The 25,310-nt window shown below is 40.0% G+C and overlaps 1 protein-coding gene across 6 annotated transcripts in view; it reads right to left on the reverse strand.

Moving 5' to 3' along the window:
• Positions 1-19,274, reverse strand: part of Kif2a (kinesin family member 2A) — a 63,941-nt gene extending 44,667 nt beyond the window's left edge. For all 6 annotated transcript variants that reach the window (XM_027401519.2, XM_035440556.1, XM_027401518.2 and 3 more), the window contains exon 1: positions 19,124-19,274. In XM_027401519.2, coding sequence (XP_027257320.1) covers positions 19,124-19,187 — 64 coding nt within the window. In that variant the 5' untranslated portion in view covers positions 19,188-19,274. The remainder of the gene's footprint in view (positions 1-19,123) is intronic.
• Positions 19,275-25,310: the final 6,036 nt, after the last annotated feature.

Genomic DNA, 25,310 nt, shown 5'->3' on the forward strand with positions numbered 1-25,310 from the left:
TCTGAGGAACAAAGAGTAATCCATTTGCGTTTATGCACATCAACTACAAAACAAAGACCGAACAACACAGAACAGGCTTTCGCAGCGCAATTTCGACAGAGAGTCGAAAGTAAAACTCCAGAAAACAAATGAGCCCACTGAAGCTCCAAGCGCTAAGGCATCTACCCTAGCCAGAAAACAAATGAGCTCACGGGAGGCTCCAACGCTGCCAGGACGTCTCCTGGAGCCGCGGCCGGGAGTTCCTCCTCCGAGCCGCCAAATACGAAATGTACTCAGCTGGGTACTGCAAACGCAGGCGCAGTTCATAAGACGGATTCAGACAGACAAGACACAAGACGAGACAAGACAGCGGATCCGCACAACGCTTACCTCCCAGACGTGGGTCGGTGGTCCCTGGGCGGGTCTCAATCCCGGACCGAGCCCCCAAATGAAAGACCTCAGAAGAGACCCGCACCCAGGAATCAGCGAAACCACGAACTCTGGATGCAAGAACAAGAGGGTTTATTGATGGCGCCGGGCACCCGGGGACTTAGCTTTTTGTTAGGCTAAGCCCTGAGCCCCGGAAGGGGAGTCCTTTTATAGGGGAAAAAGGCACCGTAATAGTCAGGCGAAATGGCCTTTATCTTTTGCCGGTCCAGATGGCTGACCTTGGGACGGAGCGATCCGGCGGGGGCCGGGGCCGGCCTTGCGCGGCGGCGGGGAAGTGCCGGCAGCTGTGGGGATCAAGGGTCGGGGGGTGCAGGGGAGGATGTATTCCCCACGCGCTCCGCCAGCTGCACGCTCCGCCAGCGGGGAAACTTAAAAGAGAAAGCTAAGGGCGGGGGTCTTTCAATAGTAAGACCCTATCTCAAAAACAAAACAAAACAAAAAACCCAAATCTGTCAATAAATATTAATACAGATGATTTCTTCTAAAAAAAAAAAAAAAACCCTACAAATGAACAGTTAAAAGACTATATCCTCCAAGTCACTTTTGACTCAGTGAATAAAAATACATGAATTTCAAGGCTTTCTAATTTTTTTTAAGGCTTTCTAATCTTTTAATATGGTTACTTTAGACAGGTATTAGCAAGCCTTAATTTGTAAAAGTTCATATTTACTGAACTGTCAAAAACAAGTTTTGAATGTTGACAATTGATTGCCTTTTGGTCTCTGAGAACAGGACCCTATTGTAAGTTTCCTGGTTTACAGCTGAATTCACAGCAGCTGTGAGGCTGAGAAATGCCAGCAACCAATTAGGCGAGCACAAACCTCGTCTAGCATGTAAAGTATAATTTGGTTGCAAATGCAGGAGACAAGAGCCAAAATAAATCAATCAAGAGTACTAGCAAAACCTCATTACAAGCATTCAAAACAGCAGAATACTTACTATATAGCAGGTATATGTATTTTATTTTTAAAAGGAAAAACATGAAAAAAAAATTCCTTTCAGACTCAGGCAGCTTTTAAGAAGGCTACAGCTGTTTATCACATACCTAGGATTACAAACTCAGTGTTTCTGTGGGTAATTATTCAAATTATAGGGTTGAAGTATCAAGTATACAAATGACAAGTCCCCCAAAAGTGAACAATATTTTACTAGTAATTCTTAAAATGCTTCTGCAAGACTCTTTTCTTATCTGTTAACACCTTAATATCTAAATAATAGATAAAATTTGTCCAAAATATACTCAAAATGTAAAAGTTAATAAATGATTAATAAAGTAAAACTTGAATTATAAAATTGTTCATAATGTTGATTTCAAAACCTTTTGGGGTTGTTAAATTCTAGTGGTTGTACTTGAGGTATGATAAATTTAAAAATAACAAAAATTGTGATTTAAAATGTACACATACTTAAAAACAAATCTTGGGAGATTCACACGCGTGTGCGTGTGCGTGTGTGTGTATAGCTACATAATTAAAAATACAAAAAATACCCTGTTACAATAAACTTAAAAATAAGGTTCTTGGACCAGCAAGACATGGAGACAACCAGAGTTCAAGCCCCAGGACCCACACAATGGGAACAACTGACCTCCACACATGCAAAGCATACACATACACAATATACACAAACACATACAAAATATAATTTAAAAAATTTAACTTCTCTGGTTTGTCTATTCTTAATAAAACTATGAGCAATCTCAAATTTTCAAAAAGGATATGACTACATAATTTGACATTTTGGTGTTTTGTTGCATACTTTTAAAACTAGGCTAATAAAACTTAGTTATATTAGTGCCTTCTGTGCCCCAGACAGGAGAGAAGGAAAGCATACACAAATATCCATTCTTCCAACAAAGAAGTAACTTTTATTATAAAACTTTAATTCATAAGTACATATTAGGATTAAATGCCTAGCTGTGTCCAGAGGAATGTTACTCAGCAGTTGGTAACTATCTGAAAGAACCCTCTTCAAAAGTGGAGTCCCCATCACAAGAATACTGATACATTATCTTAGAACGCACTGCCCTCAACACCCTGCAGTTTGTACTGTGTGACTTGTTAGTGTAAACACTGTCTTATTGATCTCTTTTCTTCCCTTACTTTTTTTTTTTTTTTTTTTTTTTGCTCTAGTCAAGGCTGCATGAGCATGAAATCACTCTGCCACAGTCTCCTGAGTGTTGGGATGAGAAGTCTGGCCTCTCATAGTACATGTGATATTGATTCTAATCAAGTTTATATTTACTTACACAACAACTTATAGCCAGTGTGGACTATAAATTCAAATGTCTGAGTGCATCTTTTTGAGTCATAGCAAAGTATTTTACACTGATTAGAATTTTTTTAAGGATAAAATTCCTTTCTTCAAATGACTCTGGAAAGCATGTTCCTTCAGGAACAGAATGATAACCTTTTGCTAGCAAAGTTCAATACAATGATCTACTATCATTAACAACAGAGGAGAATGTTGGAAAGATTACTAAATATTATGTTAGAACAGAAAGACTGAAAACACTAAGGATGTTGCAAAAGCAACATTTAGAAAACAAAAAACCTTAAGTACACAGTAATAGTCACACATTGCATTTTGATTCATTAACTGCCCAACAGCTGTTTATGTTCTAACAGTAAATACAGATTTGTTCCTGAGAGGTAAAAGGCCAGAAAGGAATCAGATGAATTTTCAGAGATTATACAGACACAGATGAGTAGGCAGGTGCAGCCTAAATCAAATTCCCAAGCTGATACTGGGTTTTGATAACTCAGCAGTGACGAGAACCCTTACTCAGGACTGCTATAAATATTACACCATCAACAGCTTTACTAGAGGAAGGCGACATTACAGAAGGGCAAAATAATGTGTCAGCTGACACTGGTAACTGTACTGATATTTAATAAATCCCTAGGGAATGGGACTTTGCCAAACATAGAGTTCTTTCTATTTTGGTTCATCACACTTACGTTCCTGTTATTACCAAATTTAAAAGCTCGAGCATGGCCTTTCTTAGGCATTATACATAAACCTGACATTTTGCTACCTGGGGAAAAAGGAGACATGATACAGCTTAGATTTTCATGAAGAAAAGGTATCTTTTACCCATACTGCATACAAATTATTTTCTTCCAATCTTTTTTCATCGTCAGTTCACTGTTTTAAGAAGGGATATAAAAACTAATTGCTCAGTACCTCTGGGGTGATGTCAGAGGGGTTTCCTGTTTGCTGTTCTGGGAGAAGTGAACTGCACTCTACAGCAGAACAATTTTTTGGAAGAATTCATTGTAAAGTCCTTTAAAAGGAATTACATTGCCAGGTGGTGGTGGTGCACGCCTTTAATCCCAGTCCTCAGGAGGCAGAGGCAGGCAGATCTCTGAGTTCAAAGCTACAGAGCAAGTTCCAGGACAGGTTCCAAAGCAACAGAGAAACCCTGTTTTGAACCCGACCCCCCAAAAGATATGTTTTGCATATTTGAAATTGGTAAGTGAAGATGTAAAAGTACCAAAATTCAACTGTAAAGAGAAACAAAAACGATCAAATCCTAAAATGATTATTGACAGATGAAACAATAAAAAAAAACAACTTTGTTTTAAAGCCCTAAAATGCTCACCTAATGTGCTGATTGTTGTGATTGTTTTTTATTCTTTACTCTTTTGGTTTTGTCTTTTTGAGAGGATCTCTACCCTGCACCCCAATAAATCACATATGGAGGCTTTTTCTTACTTATGAATGGCTGATCTTAGCTTGTTTCTAGCCAGCTTTTCTTATCTTAAATTAACACGACTACATTCTACCTCTGGGCTTTTATCTTGCCTATTTCTGTATATCTTACTTTCCTTCTTACTCTGTGGCTTGCTGGCTGGTTGGGTGGCCCCTGACATCCTCCTCTCCTTGTTCTCTTGCTGCTCCCCTCTTCCTTGCTTCTCCTTCTATTTATCCTCTCTGCCTGCTAGCCCTGCCTATCCTTATTCCTGTCTCGCTATTGGTCGTTCAGCGCTTTATTAGACCAATCAGGTTTTTTTAGACAAAGAATCACAGCTTCACAGAGTTAATGCAGCATAAACAAAAGTCACACACCTTAAAATAAAATTCTACCACACCACTTCAGCTCCACTTCCAGGATATCCCTAAAGGTGGAAGGAGAAAATCTACTCCACAAAGTTGTTCTCTGACCTCTACAAGCATGCTCTAGCACACATTCAACCATTCAAACACTACATAAAAAATTTAAAACACCTTACAAAGCTTCCAAACTAAGTAAGGATTACTAAGTAAATCTAAACACTTGGGCACTTTAAAGGACAACTGCACATGTCCCTCTGTGATAAAATATCTAAAATATATCTGTTAAGAAAAAAGATTGTTCTTTACAATACCAGAATTTTACACACCAATGTTGCTAAAACACCACATTCTGCTGAAGAGCTGCCTTCGCAGATGTTCTGCTGAATATACTGAGCAAATTCTTACTCAAAGGAAATTCCACTCAATTACCAGCTACATAGAGCTTAAACACATCTAAACACGAGAATAACACTCATTACAAAGTTACTACTTCCTTCATTTCTCATCACAATCTCTCCTACGAAAACAATGGAATTCTGTGGTAGTAGTGGTTAAGCAATTGTCTGGCCACATCGAGATAAAAGCCATTCCTTCAAGTTCTTAAATAGTCAACTGCAGAGGTTAAGAGCATTGGCTGCTCTTTCAGAGGTCCTGAGTTCAATTCCCAGCAACAACATGGTGGCCCATAACCATCTGCAAGGAGATCTTAAGCCCTCTTCTGATGCGCGGGTGTACATGCAGTTAAAACATCCATATACATAAAATTTTAAAAAAATCTTTAAAAAAATTTAAAACTACAGAATACAAAATTATGCACACCTAAAGCAAAAGATATACAAAGGGTGGACTCATAGAAGCTCAGTGTGGACAGAAAGGCTAAAGTCAAGCTACTGAGTTTTATTTTGTACATACCAAGTTTGGGCTTATCTAGGGGTGAAAAAGTGGCTCTCAGGAGAAGATGTATCAGACATTAAACAGTTTAGGGCATTCCCAAGGGTCACATACATGAAAAGAGGAACAGATAAAAGATATCTGTGGTATTAAATTTTCACTAGGAGGGAGTGACAAGGGAAAAAAAAGGTTAACAAGACTATTTGGGTGTAATAATAATAATAATAATAATAATAATAATAATAAATTTGTAAAAACACTGATCCACTTTGCATTTAAAAGCTTAATGTGATCACAGACATCAAGTATAGAAGTCCCAGGTTTCAATTTGTCTGGGTAAGGTGACTAATGGTAGCAGCACAGGTGATGCCAGAAGTTGCCAGAGACAAAGAAAACCCAGAATAGTCTTAAAACACAACTGGAGAAGGTATTTCAAAAGGAGAGAGAAGTAATCATCAAATTCTGCTCCCAATCCAAGCTGGAGTAAGAACAGTGGCTTGAAGGAAAAGTCTGACCTTGAAGGTGAGGGTCTGACAAGCAGACAGCAAGGAAAGTCTGGCTTTATAGAAGGCAGATGGACAAGTTCCAGCAAACTACAAAGAAACTAGTCTTTGACCCCTGATTCTACTTCAGGGATTTTAATCCTTACTGATATTTTTTTAAATTAGAAAAAGAGCTAGGAAGATTGAGAGTGGATAAAAGCAAAGCACTTGCCACTAAGCCTGACAACCTGAGTTGGAGTGGAAAGAACTACACAATGAAGGACAGAACCAACTTTCCCAATTTGTCTTCTGACCCCCACATGCACACCATGGCACATGCACACACTCCCTTCAACAGTAGCTACAAATGAAGCACTAGTGTACATATCAATAAAAGACAAGTAAATAATACTCTGGTCTATTCAGTTACTAACAAATGTAGTCATGAGGAAGAAAGAGTGAGACTATGTGCCCAAATACTCTACAGCAGGAGGGGAGCCCCACACATACATTTCCTGGGTGAAGCTGAGGCAAAGGACCATCACGATTTCTAGGCCAGCCTGAGATACACGGCAGAGTAACGATTCTGTCTCCAAAATTAAACTAAATTATATTTTATACAGTCATTGTGTAGGGAAGTACATAATCAAACATAGCTATACTGCATACACACACACACACACACACACACACACACACACACACACTCTCTCTCTCTCTCTCTCTCTCTCTCTCTCTCTCTCTCTCTCTCTCTCTCTCGAAAGTCAAAGCTCTGCATTAAAGGAGAAGTTGGTAATACTGTCTACTGGAAGGACAAATGGATGTGGGTAAAGGATAGAGAGTTTTTAACAGTTGCATGTTCTATCTGGTACTTAGTGGTTGACCATGGGCCTATATTGCTAATCTAAATAGGTAACTACACTTAAAAACAAAATTTAAAGTATACATTAAAAGCAACAGTACACACGATTTTGTCATGTCATACTTTTTATGCCTAGAGTTGAGCAACACAAATCAGCTTTTTTAGAATGTCAAAGCTTGTATAGAAAGAGTAGCATGGCTACTTCGTTTAATCACTGACTCAGCAATCTTTGTAGAGGCCATCTACTAGACAGTGGGGATAGAGTAAGACTCCAAGTCCAAACAGACAAAATTAAGTGGCTAATACACTCTCATGAGCATTCTGACAGAATAAACAGAGGGGACACAGTGCATAAAGACTGGATTCATCCTACTGTAGGAATGAAAAGGGTGGGATGTGGGGCTGGAGAGATGGCTCAGAGGTTAAGAGCACTGACTGCTCTTCCAGAGGACCTGAGTTCAATTCCCAGCAACCACATGGTGGGTCACAACCATATGTAATGAGATCTGGTGCCCTCTTCTGGTGTGCAAGCATGCATGCAGATAACTGTATACATAATAAATAAAATCTTAAAAAAAAAAATGGGATGTTTAACAATGTCCAAAAAGAGAAAGAGGAGTTAACCAGCATGTCTGGAGAAGCCTGTGCTTCAAAATAAGTGGCAAGAATGATGCAGGTGGCAAGAATGATGCAGGTGGGTTAGACTGCTCAGGCTCACTAAGAAACACTAGCTAATGGAGAGGCCTTCCAGAAACTGTTGCAGTAACACAGATATTACCAACAGCCTGATCAAAGTCACAGTGCAGGGATGGATTAGAGGGGTAAAAGGGTACCTGAACAGTTAATTAAGACAACTCAAGTAGAATATGGCATTCAGAGCAAAGAACCAAGGAAGACAACTAGATTTCAGAGTTAGGCAAAAGAATATAGAAAGGTGATGACATACATCTACATTTACGGTTTGGTTCACTTACGGGCTCGCTAAATAAGGTGTTTATGAAACATTCAAGTGGAGATATTTAGTAAACTATTAGATAACATACAAACATTGTGTGTCTGGAACCACCTGCCTGGAGTAAAAAGAATTCAGTTTACATAGTGAGAACTATGTGAGAAATACTTCAGGTTTAGGACCAATACCTGAGGTACCCCATCTCTCAGAAAATAGATAAACTACCCTTAAATTGGGAAGGCAAGACCTGGAGCATAGCAGGAAATTCTACTTAGTTTAAATAATGGCTTTTAATAAAAGCATAAGAATGAGTAAGGCTAAAAGCATGTATTACTCAAAATAAAACTGCAACTGAAAGAACAGAAAGAATACATACTGTTTGGGGGATTATGTATGGGGAAAGAGCATCAGTCCACATGTAACCCCAAAACAACAGGTTTATAAAACTGAACACCATGGAAGCTGGTCAGGGCCCTGAACCGATCAATTATATCAGTACTCTTACCAAGCTGTAGTTGAATGCATTTTTGTGACAATACCCACTGCCCATCTAGTAAGTATCTTTCATATGCTAGAGTATCCTCCTGTCTAAACCTCTGAATCTAGTGAACAGGAAGGCCTAAAAGGTTAGCACTACATTTTGGAAGAAATTACAGAGCTATATGACATTTAAGAACATTTAAGCTATATTCATTTAAGAACACAACAGCTCTTTAGTATTTTGTTTGCATGATAACCGTTTCTAAAAGCCCTTTCCTTCAGTCATAGCATTTAGCAAATACTAGTTGGATTAACTGAAAACAAAAACCAACCATCAAACAAAAAAACACAATCACTAGCACCAAGGGCAAGGCAATCTAAACCTTAGGAAGGAAAATGGAAGCATTACATATAATTAATGTCTGGACTTCTGATGCTTAACACAGCCACAGTATATAAAGAACTCTTTAAAGGACTTTTAGAAGAAATCCAGGTGTTAAGTTTCTATCTAGTAAACTATAGATGACCTTGGAGAAGTCAATTTCTTTATTAAAACAGTACAATTTGACCAATAACAGTATCTCATCAAACAGCTGTGACTAAATTCCAAGATTTTATCTCTAGTGAATTAGAAGCCTCTAATTTTTCTCATTTCCTAAACATAATATAGATAAATCCTTTTTCTTTAGTGCCCCACGGTATATTATAGGACTGTTACCTGTAAAATTATTACATCCCAAATCAAAACAAAATTCCACACAACTTTAAAGCTGCTTGCACCCCAAACTTAAACAGAAAATAGGTGTCATGTGCTTACATCTTAGAGCAGAGATCTGCTGTAGTTCAACCAGTTTATATTCAATATTGGCCAATCTCAAGGATGATGATCAAAGATGAAATGCTTGGGCATTCATCATAATATGTGAACTATAAACTCATGGGCTGAAATATTATTTATTACAGTTGTCAAATATCTGAATCCTTTTCATTGCACTACATAGCTTATTTAAAATTATCTTTGTTAGCAAACACAACTCTCATATTAGCAATAAACTAAGTGTGATTTAAAAAAAATCTGGTACTGGGGTATAGCTCAGTTGATAGGGTAACTGCCTAGAATGTAGAAAACCAAAAAAGCAATGGCCTAGCATGTACAAAGCCTTGGGTCAATCCTTAGAACTGAATAAATAGGGTGTAGTAGCACATACCTATAATCCTAGCACGTTAAGTTCAAGATCATCCTCCATTACATAGTGAGTTCAAGTAAAGCCATATTAGCATACATGAGATTCTGTCTTAAAAATAAAAAAGCAGGGGGCTAGAGAGATGGCTCAGTGGTTAAGAGCACTTGAGTTTAATTCCCAGCAACCACATGGTGGCTCACAACCATCTACAGTAGGATCTGATGCCCTCTACTGACATAAAGTCATATATGCAGATAGAGTGTGTGTGTGTATGCATATATATATATAATATATATATATATATATATATTAAAAATGGGGACTGGAGAGATGGCTCAGAGGTTAAGAGCACTGGCTGTTCTTCCAGAGCTCCTGAGTTCAATTCCCAGTAACCACATGGTGGCTCACAACCATCTTTAATGAGATATGGTGCCCTCTTCTGGCGTGCAGGCATATATGGAGGTAGAGGTTGTATACATAATAAATATCTTAAAAAAAAAAACAGAAAACAAAAAACTACTTAAAAATCAATAAATAAATAAAAATAAATGCAAACCTGAATTCCATGGTTTAATTCATCTTTATTCTTAGAGTATTTTAGATTACCATTAATTGGCCCATTATTATTAAAGGAAGCCTAGACAAAGTTTACACACCCTTTCCCCCTTTTTAAGTTCACAAATACTTCCCACATGCTTGTGGTGGTTTGAATAGGTATGACCCCTATGGACTCATGCTTTTGAATGTTTGGCCTATAGGGAGTGGCATTATTAGGAGGTGTGGCCTTGTTGGAGTAGGTATGGGCTTGTTGGAGGAAGTGTGTCACCTTGGGGGTAAACTCTGGGGTCTCCTATGCTCAAGCTATGCCCAGTGTGGAACACGGTTCACTTCTGTTGCCGGTGGATAAAGACGTAGAACTCTTAGCTCCTTCTCTAGCATCATGTCTGCCTGCATGCTGCCATGCTTCTCTCTATGACAATAATAGACTAAACCTCTGAAACTATAAGCCAGCCTCAATTAAACGTTTTCCTTCATAAAAGGTACAGTCACGGTGTCTCTTCACAGCAACAGAAACCCTAAGACAGCCTCCCTCTCCCATATACCCTACACTACCAATATCCCACACCAGGTTGTACATTTGTTACAATGAATCTAAAACCACACATCATTATCTAGCTTATAGTAGGACTTATTTCTTGTGATATAATTTCTATAGACATAAGAAAATGTCCATTATTTTGTCCAGAATAATTTCACTATTATCAAGAATTTCACTGCCCCCAAATCCTCTTATTCATATATTCCTTTCTAAGTCATTTCAAATAGCAATTAAGACATCCTAAACACTGAAAAGGTATTAAGAATCTTAAGGAAGAGGAGACTAGGCAAATGCCAGCATAGGAAAACATAGGCCAGAAATAAGAACAAAGAAAAGGTAAGGAAAGGCAGCCAGGGTATGGATGCAGAGGACAGAGGACTTCAAGCATAGAGCCTACAGATGCCAAGCATGCAACTGAGTCACACCCCCTGGCCCACTTCAAGAATGAAAATATTTTAGCTTTTAGTGACTGGAGAGATGGCTTAGCAGTTAAGCACTGGCTGCTCTTACAGAGGTCCTGAGTTCAATTTCCAAAACCCACATGGCAGCACAAGGCTATCTATAACTGTAGTTCCAAGGGATCCTATGCCCTCTTCTGGTGTGCAGACATACAGGCAGACAAAATACCCATACACATAAAATAAATTACTATTTTATTTTTAGAGAGATAAAACTAAGTTTTTTTGTTTTTGTTATAATTCTTCCTTTATATTCTATTCCAGTAATTCTGACATTCTTGGCTCAGTCTTAAGACAAAGCAATTTGCTGAAGCTTAAGCAAACCTTGTTGCATGTAACCATTTACTGGAAGTGTCCCATACCACCTTAAACTCATTTACTTTTAAGATATCAATGGCAAAAAAAAAAAGGCCAAATTGTCTCTTTGATGTTATAATTTATCCAGACCTTAAAGTACTCTACATTTTATCCATGAATAGGATTAGCTTTATTAAACAAAGCTAAAGAGATTTTTATAAGCCACACTTCTGAATGTGAAAGTTCCTCCCCAAGTGAAACCACCACATAACACAGGTTCTTCCTGCCATATTTTCATCTCATCTGATCTGAATCATTGTTCACCTCCTAGACTGACACAATCTTACCCAAGCTAATTCTCATTTTCTGTAGTTCTGTCTGTTTAATCTATCACTAATCACTGGCTAACTCCTATTACAGCTTTCAAGAGATTAAGCCCTACAGCACTTTCCAAGTGTCCTAGAAACTAATTCCAAGATGCTTACCTTATCTTTGTTCCAAGTCTTTAACAAGGTGCTCTAGGTCTCCCCCTTCCCCCTTTCCTTGTGTTCTTCATCTCTCACCCTTCCAGCCCCATCTGAAATTCTCTTTATCAACAGCCCTGTGTTTCTAGCTCAGGAACTTCTTCCATGTTGTGCCATAAGCCCAGAAGGCTGCCTCCTCCATCAATACATCCTTCACTATTTACATTTTACTGTTCATGAAGTCTAGCCAGGTCCCAACTTTCCTGAAAATAAAGGGTCACAATCCTGGCACACACTAGAATCTGAATGAAGCTTGGTTCCTCTTCTGTAAAGTGGAGATGACACTGTCTGGCTGCCTTACAGTCTGTGTGAAAATCTAATACTGTATGGTACACATTCAACAAATGGCACGGATGCTAAATCTCTTCAGATACCAAAAGTAACATGTGACTTCTAAAAAACTCTGACACTGGGTCTCACTTTATAGCCTGGCTGACCTCCAATATGCACATATCCTCTTGCTTGGATCAACTTTTTAAAAAAGAAATTGAAGTTAAACAGCAGTGTAGAAGACAAAAGCTAATAGGTTTGTTCATCAAACATTATGATCACTCAACAAATGTAACCATACACATATTCCATCTTGATCTTATCTTTAAAAATAACTTTACATAGAGGGAACTTCGTTAAAGATTAGTCTCAAAACGTACAAAAGGGGGAGTCTTTGAAAATAAATAAATAAAACATAACAGGGAAGTACTTGGCAACACTGTAAAGGGAGTCTATTCTCAAATCACACTGAAGAAGGAGCAGCTGGTAGAATGCACCACCTACTTCTATGTCCTACATCCTTAGTCTGTGTCTATTAAGGATTCCAACTCAAGTTCTCCAAAAACCAGTTGTCAGGAGCCAATGGTCTGCCAGAAACTTAAAACTAGACTACATTACACCTTTTCAAATTAGAACAAAAGTTAAAAATTAAAACAAAAACAAAAACAGGTCACCGGTGGCAAGGTATTCATCTAACTAGCCAAGAGCTATAAAGAATGAGAGTGCTGTATTAAATTGAGGTGGGTTCTTGAGGAAAGCCTAGCATGAGGCATACAGGAAGTGTACCTGGAACCTAACTCTAAAAAAGTAAAGATGTATACAGAGAATTGCATGTGTCTATTAGTCCCAGTCACATTATAAAAAGATTGATTTCTTTGTTAGGACTTTATTCATTCCATTTTTACACATAACTGTAGGATATGGAGTAATTTAATGAGATCTGTCATCAAAAACACAGAAATAGGATATTTCATTATTTTTAATATACCATAGTCATTTAAGGTCTATATTCCAGAATACTTACTTCACACTCTACTAGTGTTTGAATTTGCAAGTTTTATTATTATAATGGGTAAAGAGAAATATATTATCAAAAAATAGGCAAACTGAACCCATGGCCTTGCAAATGCTCTACCACTGAGCGATGCTTTCAGCCCTGGAAATATGAATTTCATTGAGCACAACTCAACAGTGCTTAAGATTGAATCCAGCATCTTGTACTCTACCACGGAGCTACTTTGAAGAAAGACATTTGCTTCATTTTATTTTCTGAATACAACAAAAAGCTAAGACAATTAACCAACAATGAGTTGATATACCATTAATTGTGTTTTTATTAGACAAGAGCCCATGCATTTGAATTTACTTTGCTCTCTATGTTATCTATGTGGCACAGCATTCACAGCATATATGAATGTTTAGTATGAGAAAACACAAATGTCTATTTTTAATGTTTTTAAAATTTACCTTTGTGTCACCACCAGAGAAGCTAGTCAACAAGGAGGACCCTAAGAGAGACATACCTGGTCCCCTGGAAAAGGGGAAAGGGACAAGATATACTGAGCAAATTGGGAGCACGGGAGGAGGGGGGAGGGAGCTAGGAGAATGAGAAGGGGAGATGAGGGGTGAGGAGGACATGAGGGAGAAGCAGCCAGTACCTTTCCTTCTTAGGTCTACTTTAGTTTTGCATTTAAACATGCTTAGTGTATTTCACTGGAAATGCTCATTTGCACACAAACAATGAGATATTGAGGATAAGACCCTATCCTCGAGGGGCAGTGGTGGCACACGCCTTAATTCCCAGCACCCGGGAGGCAGAGGCAGGCGGATCTCTGAGAATTCAAGACCAGCCTGGTCTACAAGGGCTAGTTCCAGGACAGCCTCCAAAGCTACAGATAAACCCTGTCTCAAAAAGCAAAAGACCCTATCCTCAAGTTCATTTGCTTCACACACACACACACACACACCCCAATCACATAAACTGATATTAATTTTGATTTTTTTGAGTGTGCCTATGTTTTGACTGCAACTCTTCATGTAAGACCAGGTGTCAATTTTCAGCTTGTGACATCATATCAAGTAATCAAAGTTTCAGATTTGCAGTTTCAGACTGCAGATTTTCATACTAGAGATATTCCACCTGTAATATTATTACTGTAGCTTTAAAAAAAAAAAAAAAAAAAAAAAAAAAAAAAAAAAAAAAAAAGCTGGTGTGTGACCGGGAAAAAAAACCCAACTTTGTTCCACACATGGAGAAGTTTAAAGTGTATGTCTATCCCTTAAGCTAAGAATTTGCTTTGACCTCAAAACAAGCAAGTATCTTAAGCAATTATTTTAGGTTATAGAGCAGAGGATATGAAATCAGACAGTGGCTGAATTCAATACCCGAGCTTCCCAAAAGATTGGTGTAATTTTGTTGCAGCTGTTTTGGGTTTTGAGTCAGGGCCTCACCATGTGGCTTAGACTAGCCTCAAACTTGTGCAGATCCTCCTGCCTCAGCTTCCCTCTGGAGTACTGCATTCTAGAGACTACAAGCCAATACCACTACAACCAGCTGGTCAATATAATATTAACCACACGTATAAAGAAAGAATAGATCTTGAGTGCCTTGTCCAATTCTGGGTTTCCACACTAGTTTGCTTTTCTTTGTTTCAGTAAGCACAAGCTTAACTGGCTCTTTCCTGCTTCCTCCAAAATTAAAAAGTATATATACATGTGACAATGAAAGTTAATATACAACCTTTCCCTACAATCTGTCAGAGAATGGAGTGGCACGATAAATACAGAGATTCCTAGCTTTCTGTGATACTGGTGGAAGCAAAAGTGACTTTAAAAAACCTTCAGTTGTTAACTCTTTATCTTTATAAATGAGAAAGAGTTAGAATCTGATTTTACCAATTTGGCAAATGCAAGCTATGTTACAAATTGATAGTTTTGTAAACTACTTTGATGGTAATGGAGGAAATTTTATTACGGGGGTCTTGTGTGTCTCAAAAAGAAAATTAATATTCACAAAAACACTAGCATCTGACCAGGCTGTCCTTTTTGAGCCATATGAACTGGCAAATTCTGATTCTGCATCCATAAAACGATGCATCCTACTCTGCTTTGTAGCTCCTGTGAGAACCCAATTAGATAATATGTTTAGAAGCAATTGGAAAACTATGCTTAATAAAACAACACCAAAGCAGTACCACCTTAGTCACCTGCAAGAGGAAATTACCAATCTACAAAAACACACATAATTACTATTGTATTCTTATACTGCCCATTTTTAATCATTTAAATTGTGACTCTATTCATCCAAAGCCTATAAAATGGCGTGTAAGGATGAACTAGTAGAATAGTAAATGGCAAAGCATGTAAAGAATGGGCCATTTAAAAATTTCTGTGAGCCTGTCTGCCCCAAACTCCAGCATCCCTGATGGCCCTCTGAAATCCCCATCTCCTATGCTTTTCAGATGTTTTAATGAAGACACTGATTCTCAATGTTTAATTAAGAAACATGAATCTTTTTCTCCACAATTTTGGGTCTTGTGACACTCTAGTAACTATTATTTATCAAAATGTGGCTGTACAAAATGCTCTGTAGTGCTTTTTCCATGAGTGAGACACAATTTCTACATCCTAACCAGGCTGCAGAAAGCAGTATATATAGTTCTGAAGGAGCAGAGAATTCTTCCTTCGTGTTATAATTCTTGGTACTCACGTTTCTATGCTATGCAAAGCAGGTTCTTAACTGCCACTGACAAGCTGTGATCTCATGCTGACCCATGACGCAGTTTCCATTTGTATAAAATGAGAATTAAATCTTCCAAGATTTTTAGTTGAAATTTGAAACAATCCCATTAGGTAACACATCAACTAAGAGACCAATGCCACCTCAGCTGCACTTTTCAAATATTTACTATTTCTCAGCCATGCCCCTTTCTCCTTTAGGGAAGCCAGTCACTGTTACCACAGAATTTGTTTTAATAGTGCAGCTTTAAACAATTTTTTTCCAATACAGGCTATCTAACTATACATCTGTATAATTGTAGTTTTTTTTAGAGTCACTGAATCCTAAAACGGACCTAAATCAAGTAATATTAAGACATAAGCAAGAAAATGTGACTATTTTAAGAAACCATTCCAATCTCATACCAGTTTACCTGTGATTGGAAGCAACCACTGGAGTTTAAGCTAAATTCCTGCCATATCTAACCTTAGAATATCTAACCTTAGAATATTGGAGGGGGGGGCATAATAAAACAAAACAAAAAACTCAACCTGAGGACCCTAAACTAAGAGGCCACCAGGGAAGGGGAGTCACAGTGGGAAGGTGGTAGTACAGAAATGAGCAGACAGAGGGTTTTCTTTTCTGATAAAAGTTCAGATGGCTGGCTAATTAAAATAATGCAAGAACTGGTTCTCTCCTCCCATGATGAATATCCTGGAGTCTGAACTCAGGTCATCAGGCTGAACTTTTTTACCAGCCCTAACATAATGTTTGAAAACAAAAATCCACTAATGAGCAATGCACTCAACTGGTACCCACATGGGTGTGTGGGGTGATGCACATGTATTCAAGCAGTTTCTGAGGTCGTTAAGTATTTTAATCCTGTGACATCCTGGCTCTGGATGAAATGAGTGTATCTTTGAATGTATCTTTGATCATCTACTTAAGCCATGTAGTCTGAAAACTTATTAGGCAGTACAGTTCTAAATATCAGTGCTTAAGGAAATATGCTGTCTCATGAATGACATGACTTAGGATGACTTAAGAATTCAGAAGCCCACTGGTAGTCTGGTTTTAACCATCAGTGTAGACTTACTGGGATTAGAATCTTCAAACACACGAATAAGCCCATTCTGGTTTACAATTTGGCCTTTGGAATCTTTTACTATATAACTATTATTGATAGGAATTGCTTGTCAGGGACAAAGATCATGTATGCAACACAGTATTGCCCAGTTAACAGCAGGCTGAGTAGCCCTTCTTTTCTCCTATGATGTCACGTCTCAGGATATCAGTGGTAATTCAATCACAAGGCTTGTTTGTTTGTTCATTTATTTATTGCAATAACCACTGGTATTTTATATAATCACTGACCTGTTACAGAAGGGAACAAAAACACCCCCTTAAAGTGAAGAGGAAAAGCTTGAGGGAATCTTCTAGACATGAAATCCAACTGCAAAACAATTTGAATGCTAATTATTTCCTTTAAAGGTTACCCACTTTTCAGAGCTGAAGGTGAAGCTCAACTGGTGAATGCTTGATCCCCAGAACCTCATAAATTGGCACTCAGAAGGTGGAGGCAGGAGGCATTCAAGGTCCTCAGCTATAAAACAAGTTCAAGGCCAGCCTGAGACATAAGGTCTCCAAAAATAAGAGATTTTAAACGTTTTTAAAAGTTACCTACCTTTACCCTTTTGTATCCAAGGCACTTAAATATTTACAGCCTATAGGTTAGGGCAGTACACACTGTACTGACATTCACTACTTCTTGTGAAAAGTCACTTTTGAGAATGTTGTCTAGATTACTCTGACTTGGAATATAAAGCTGTTGTGTGTCAGAATTTCTGGTATAGGCTGAAACTAATGGCAGAAGGAATATTATAATCCTATATCCTAGAATCAACAAAGTACCAAAATTACTTCAAGTCCAATACACTTTAAAAAATGGCATCTCCAAAAAACTGTAACAGAAATCTCAATTGTCATGTTATTTTTGTGAAGGTTTCAGTTACCAGCCATAGTTAAGACTTGCAAAAACTTATATTTTATTATGCTTCCAAGTTTTAAGTTAACACATAAAGCCTATATATGTTGATATACAGCCAACCCACATTCACCAAAAAATAAAATGGCATGAAACAACATAATGATTACAAGAAAGTAATCTGCAGAGAAATAATAAAGCAAACCCTAATCCAAGTAAATGAAGCATCTCTTACCCCTTTGGTAACTTCTACAGCTCTACAAGTTTATTTTCTCATACACAAAATAGTGATGCTTCCAGTTACCACAAATTACCTCAAATGCAAAGATGGAGGGAAAAATCATTAACGATTCAGAGTCTTCCAAATACAAGTAACAGGAAATTCAATCTACTCACATCATTGACATAACCTGGTCGAATTTGGTAGAAACCAAGAAGTGGGTGACATAGCCATGCCGTTATTAGCTAGGGCATTAGAGGATGGTGAATAGGTCAAAAGTAAGTAAAAAGAATTGGTTATAAGGGAGATGCAATCAACAATCAACTCACAATTCTCGTTAATCCGTTTTTCCAATATTCGAATTAAGGAAAAACAGTTTCATTCATCCCCCCTGTACACATTATTTCCTTTACACTATAAATGACTTCTACTTTACACTTCGAAGTCAGTGACATAAAACATTTCCCCCCAAGAGGAACCCACAGAAACGTCTAAAAGCCTACGGGTCTCAAAAAAAAAAAAAAAAAAAAAAAAAAGAATTAAACATGTGTCTTCACCTCGCCTTACACTTTTCTCAGTTACGTCCCGAGGGTGTGAAAATATCAACATCCGGTCGCCCACCCCCACCCTCTCAGTGGTGCCTCGAGTGGACTTCGTCCACCCTCTCTCCATCCCTTTCAGTACCATCACCTTGGCGAACCGTATTGAGTATTTCTTTCCGTTGCTCCCCCACCCCTTTTCATGGCCGAGTGCAGCATTCTCTCTCTCTGCACCCTTCTCCCTGGACAGGGACGAGCAAAAAGGAAGGCAGCACGCTTGCAGAGGAGAGGCAGAGAGGCCTGACAACCGGGTAGCAGTTAAAAACAACCGGATGGCTGCCCAACGGCCTCTGGCTGGCAGTCGGGTCTCTCGGTGCCGAATCCCCCAGATCTTCACGCTCCCACCCTGGCCACGCCATCTATGCAGAGACCGGTAAAAGGCAGAGCCGGGGGGAGCGCGAGGCACGGTCATCTCTAACGGAGTCCCCGGGGAGGATGGTGAAGCCGGCCGGGAGCGGCCCCCGCCCGGCCCCCCGCATTGCAGCGGCGCCCGGGCGGACCCCACGCCCGCCTCACCCGCACAACGCCGCACACAAAAGCGCCAGGGCCGCCGCCTTCCCGCCCCCACAACCCCGCGGAGCAATCAAAAGGCTGGCCGGCCCCGGCGCGGCTCACCATCGCTGCGCTTGATTTCCACGTAAATCCCGATCTGGATCTTGCCGAAGTTGGCCGTTGCCATCACCTCATCCGGAGCGGCGGCAGCGGCGGCAGTGGCAGCGGGCGGGCGGAACAGGCGGGGAGGGGGCGGGATGGCGGCGGGCGGGGCAGCGGTGGCCCGCGGCCGCGCCGGCCCGGGAGGCAGCGTGAACTCGAGCGGGGGCCGGCGGCGAGCGGCGGCGGACGAACGGGCGGAGGCCCGGGCGCTGCGGGCGGGAGGCGGCGGCGGCGGGCGCGCGCACGCGGGCGTCGGTTGAAGCGAGGGCCGCAGCCGTGAGGCGCGCGCGGGGGAAGAATGGGAGGGCTCGCGCCGCCCGCCCGGACCGACGCTGGGGAGGCGGGGCGCCGCGCGCCTGCGCACTCACGGCCGCCCGCGTCTTCCTGCCCGGCGCCCGCGCGCTCGGGGCTGCAGGCGGCCCCGCCCAGCTCAGCTGCGGCCTGGAGGCGGCCGGTTCTAGCCCTCCCCGGGACGGGGGCGCGCGCGGCTCGGACCGGTACTAGCCCGCGCCGCGTCGGGTTCAGCGCGCGGCCGAGGGGGCGCGGGAAATCCACTCGCCATGCCACCCGGGGCGCGGGAAATCCACTCGCCATGCCACCCGGCGTCGCTTCGCCTTGACGCTGCGGGGGGAATGGGTTATGGGCCACGGGTTGTCGAGGCTTCTGGGCGCGCGGGGCTGAAGGGACCGGCCAATTACATGACCCATAGTGTATTTATGTGGGTGTCAGAACTGCGTGCCACTCTGAGGTGGCCGGCCCAAGTAACCTTCCTAAGGCCAAGGCATGCCTGATTCAGGCTTCCCATCCAGTTATGGAGGAAAGAAAAGGTGTCCTCCTCCCTAAGTGGGAATGAAGACCTTCTTCCTTTGCCCCTAATCTCCCAGTTCATTGTCATTCAAAGAGAAGCCCCCCGCTGTGTAACTTGTACTTAAGATCCTGCGGGCCTCTCCTGGTAGCCTATCGCTGCTGTAGCATCAAGATTTATTTGCCCTGCTCTATAATGCCAAAAGCTCTGACTTAAAACCAGAGCAGAGACTCGAATACGATTGAATAATGAGAGTTTTCTGCAGTCATCTGATTGAGCTGACTACATCAGCAACATGGAGAGTGCCAACACCTGCGTCTGCCAAGAAGAGGGGCAAGTGGACAAGAGACCATTGGAAAATTTTCAAAACCATTGTAAAAAGAACAAACCTGAGACTTAACTAGTATTGGGACTTCACGTGGAAGGAGTACATTTCCATGATCTACTTTCCCTGGTTGTTGTTAAACTGCCTATAATGATTAAAAATGCAGACTTAAGTTTCAAAAATTGGAAGCTGGATATATATGTGTAAATGCAACACAAGAAGCAGTGAATTCAAGTAACTCCTTAAAAAGAAGGTCTCTGTTCCTCTTAAAACCATGCCAAAAAAAAAAAAAAAAAGATAAACAATGTAGAAAAGACTTCTGCTTTTCTGTTCCAGAAATGACATCATAGGTCAGAACTTCTGTTTCAAAACAAGGTTAGACCAAATGAAGGTTCTGCTTCTGTCTTGTTTCTGTTTCTCTGTAGTAGTAGTTTTATACAACTCTGGGCTGCTGGATAGTAGGGCTCATTCTCTTATGTTTCTGTGCTAAGGTATAAAGTACCTGGTTATTTGCTTGCAAATTCTTTCAGGAAGGCAAAGAAATCCAATGTTACAGCTTCTAAATTTAAAGTTCCTTCATAAGATACTGGCTTATTATGACTGCTGACACATACCTTGCATCCTGTTGGTTATGTAATCAAGTCTTAACCTTTAATCCATATTACAAAGGTGTTCTAAAAATACATACATCTTGTTGCATAAAAAACGCCCAAGACACTTGACTAACCAAACACAAAAATCTTTCTGGATAAATCATACCCAACAGGCTGGTTTGGGGTATGGTTGGTCTAACATATGTATTTAACCAAGATTTGTATCAGGAGCTTTGTATTCACGTGTCTTTCAGAAGAGTAGCCATTAAAATACGCATCAATATATGTTTCCATCACATCCTGGAGAAAGGATTGTGATTCAACCACTATCAAAAACTATGACCCTAACAAGAACTACTAAACTAAACAACTAATAACAAATCTCTAAGATACATAATGCTGTAAGACTCTTGCTGGGAGTGTTGACACACACCTTTAAATCCAGCACTTGGGAAACACAAGTAGGCAGTCCTCTGTGAGACTAGCCTGGTCTACATAGTGAGTTCAGGCCATCTAGGGTTACATAATGAGACCCTGTCTCAAAAACAAAACAAAAATAAATGAGCTAATAAAACCTACTATTTTTGTCAGGATTATATAGAAAGCACCCCAGCATTTGCTTCATGAGCCAGTGTCTTCAATTGGTTGGTTACCCATTCGATCAACCTGGAAAAATAGCTTCCATTTGACCAATCATAGAGTTTTTATGACTGTAAGTGAAGTAAAGTGGGATAATGCTTTCATATTTAAATATAATACAAAGTTTTTAAAAGGTAGCACCATTCTATTTTTTTAATACTTAGGTTTTTCTCAAATTATTGACTAGAATTTTATGTCTAGTAATACAAAATTACAAGTTGACACTGGTCCTTACTATTTCAGGATAAGAGGATAATACCAGCTATGTAAATCTGTGTACTCACTTTGTCTACTCTGATCAGCCGATCCTGAAACGACAGGGTGGAAAAAAAATCTTGTTCAAGGATTGTTTCTTTCAGGTCAAATAATATGAAGAGTAACTGCTATTTACCTATCAGTTCTGTTTCAAAAAAATATACAGATTGGGGGACTGGAGAGATGGCTCAGCAGTTAAGAGCATTGCCTGCTCTTCCAGAGGACCCAGGTTCAATCCCCAGCATCCACATGGCAGTTCACAACTGTCTGTAGTTCCAGTCTCATAGGATCTGACACCCTCATACAGATATGCATTCCAGTAAAACATCAAAACACCAATGCACATAAAATATACTGCACATAAAGTTATTTACTGATTGTAATACAACTAATCCAATTACCTTAATCTTCATAGATAGAAAATAATCTATCTCTTTTAGTGTTTTTTTGGAAATAAACTTTACATTTCACCCAAGGTAAAAGGTTGCTAAGCTAATGAGTGAAGTTTCAAGCCAAAGATGGCCTACTTGTGATGGTTTGAGTGAAAATGGCCCTCATGGGCTCACATATTTGAATGTTAGGTTCCTAGTTGGTAGAACTGTTTTTTCAGAATAGGTCGTGTGGCCTTGTTGGAGAAGATATGTTACTAGGGGATGGGCCTTGAGGTTTCAAAAGCCCATGCCATTCCAAGTCTCTCACTTTCTCTCTCTCACTCTCTTCCTCTAATTGAAGATAAATGTAAGCCCCCAACTACTGCTCCAGTGCCACACCTGCCTGCCTGTCTGCTGCCAACTCCCCACCCTGACAGTCATTTGCTCACATTGGGAACTGTAAGCAAGTCCCCCAATTACATGCTTTCTTCTATAAGGGTGATCATGATGTATCTTCACGGCAACAAAACAATGACTACTAAGGCACTACAGGTTATGTATCTTTAGTTCTAGCCGAGAGAGAGAGAGAGAGAGAGAGAGAGTTATCCTGTGATTTGAAACTTTTCCATTTGATTTTCTATCTATTCTGAATAACTTCGACAAAGCCTCTAAACTCAGGATAAAGTGGAGAAAGTCCAGCAGATAGGGCTGGCAGAAACTTTGTTTGCTTTTGTGCTCTTCTGTTTGCCCTACTCTATTTGGGAGAGTCAGTAATTCCAATCCCATTACGTTTTAAACTAGTGTAATCTCACTATAGTTTACTTCTTAGATGTTTCTAAATACTTGGGAGATACAAATCCAAATTTCATCCTCTAAAATCTCACCTCTTCTCTATTGGATTCCTATCTGCTCCTGTAAACATTGACACTCCCTGCTTTTAGAACATCTTTTGATCTTCCCATTTAAATTCCAGTCTTTTTTTTCTCTATAACTGTCCACTCCCTGCCAAATTCTCAAATGAGTCCATTTGTGTTGCTATAACAGAGTACCTAAGAGTGGATAATTTACTGTTTTAAGCTTTTTAAAAATGGTTCTGAATGCCCAGGAGTTGAGAATATGGTGCCTTCCAGAGCCTCGGCACTGCATGCTAACGTGACAGAACAGGTGAACATATGAGGTGACAGAGAAAAGAAACAGGGCTACATTCTTCTTAATTAAAAACCAGGAACTTACTTCTTTCATCACTAACCCCCTCCCAAAAAATAGCGCTAAGAGCCTCTGTAAGTTCCTATCTCTTGTTTTTTTTTCCAATAATTTATTTTTATTTTATGTACATAGGTGTTTTGCCTACATGCATATCTGTGTAAGAGTGTCGGATCTTAGAATTACAGATAGTTGTGAGCTGTCATGTGGGTGCTGGGAATTGAACCCCAGTCCTCTAGAAGAGCAGTCAATGCTCTTAACCACTGAGCCATCTCTCCAATCTTGTTCCTACCTCTTAATACTGAAACAGTGACAATTAAATTTTAACTTGAGTTTTATAAGAGACATTCAACCACAGTGGGCTACCTACCCATTGCCTTTTCCATCACCCACTCTCCTAATCCCTAATTTTGAATTGATTCCTCTACCGAATTGTATTTTTGAAAGCCAAAAGTAAGAAATTACTGTAGAGTGAGCAGCTGCAGTGTAACCTCTAACACCTTTATTTGTTGTAAATTCTTTCTAAGGTGATTTACCTACTACTGCTCTCTTCTCAGTGCTTCCATGCTTGCCCATTCCTGCATCTTGGTTTGTTCATCTTCCCCCACGAACTAGAATGATACATCCTTCTTTTTTCCCCTGCCTATTTAAAATCTTCCTACTGCCTTCCTATATTCTTCATTTATTATGTATTTATTACTTAGATAGGATCCCATGTAGGCCAGGCTGGACTTGAACATGCTATGTAGTGAGGATGACCTTGAACTCCTTACTGGTGCAGGCCATTACTTCTAGTTTATGTGGTACTGGTAATCAAATCCAGGACTTTGTGCAGGATGAGCAACTTGGTGGTTTGAATGAGAATGGTTCATATGTTTGAATACTTCGTCTCCATTTTTGGAACTGTTTGGGAAGAATTAGGAAGTGTGTTCTCATTGCTCTCTAGAAGTTTTCAAAAGACTCACACCATTTCAAGTTAGCTCTCTAGGCATCCTACTTGTGGATCAAGATATGGGCTCTCATGCCTTTGCTCCACCATCATGGACTCTAAACCTATGGAACCATTAGCATAATTAAACACTGTTTCATAAGTTGTCTTAGTCATGGTGTTTTATCACAGCAAGAGAAAAGTAACTAAGATAGGCAAGTGTTCTACGAATTGAGCTATGTTCCTAGCCTTGAAGTCTACTTTCATTGGGGAATCTGCTCTACCCAATCCATCCTAGAATGACTCTTCTGTCTGGGGAGTCTTGCAAAGTGACAATCATCACTTTGTAAATATGTGTGCTTGATAAGTAACTATACATACACATATTTATTCTTCTTTTGATTTATTTATTTAAGCAATTTATATAAATGGGTATTTTGTCTGCATGTATACACGCCAGAAAATGGTATCCAATCCCATGGGACTACAGTTATAAACTACCATGTGGGTGCTGGAAATTGATCTCAGGACGTCTGGAAGAGCAGCCAGTGCTCTTAATCACTGAGCCATCTCTCTAGCCAATATATATATATTCTTATTGCATGGGAAAATGCTGGACAGAAAAGTTAAGGGGAGAGAAGCTTAGTTTTGCTCAGAGTTTCAGGGGATACCATCCATTGTGGGGAAGGCATGTCAGTGGGTGCATGTGGCAGAGGCACCTCACCTGTTGGAAGATCAGAGAGCAGAATATAGGACTGGAATCTGAGCTGAGTTATAACCTCAAGGTTTGTCCAGTTGGTCTATGTATACCAGCTAGGCCCAGGTCCCAAAGGTTTTCATAATCTCCCAAAACAGCACCAGCACCAAAACGACTTAAGCTGTATGGAGACCCAAGTGTACAAACCCCTGAATCCATGGGGGACATTCAAACTGTAACATTATAGCTCTTTGTACTCCTTGTTTAAGTTGAAAATAGAAGTTTTATGATGCCAATGGGACATAGGTTGCTTAACATGACATGGTTTTTAG

The sequence above is a fragment of the Cricetulus griseus genome, chromosome 2 (genome assembly GCF_003668045.3).
Source record: "Cricetulus griseus strain 17A/GY chromosome 2, alternate assembly CriGri-PICRH-1.0, whole genome shotgun sequence".
NCBI lineage: Eukaryota > Metazoa > Chordata > Mammalia > Rodentia > Cricetidae > Cricetulus > Cricetulus griseus.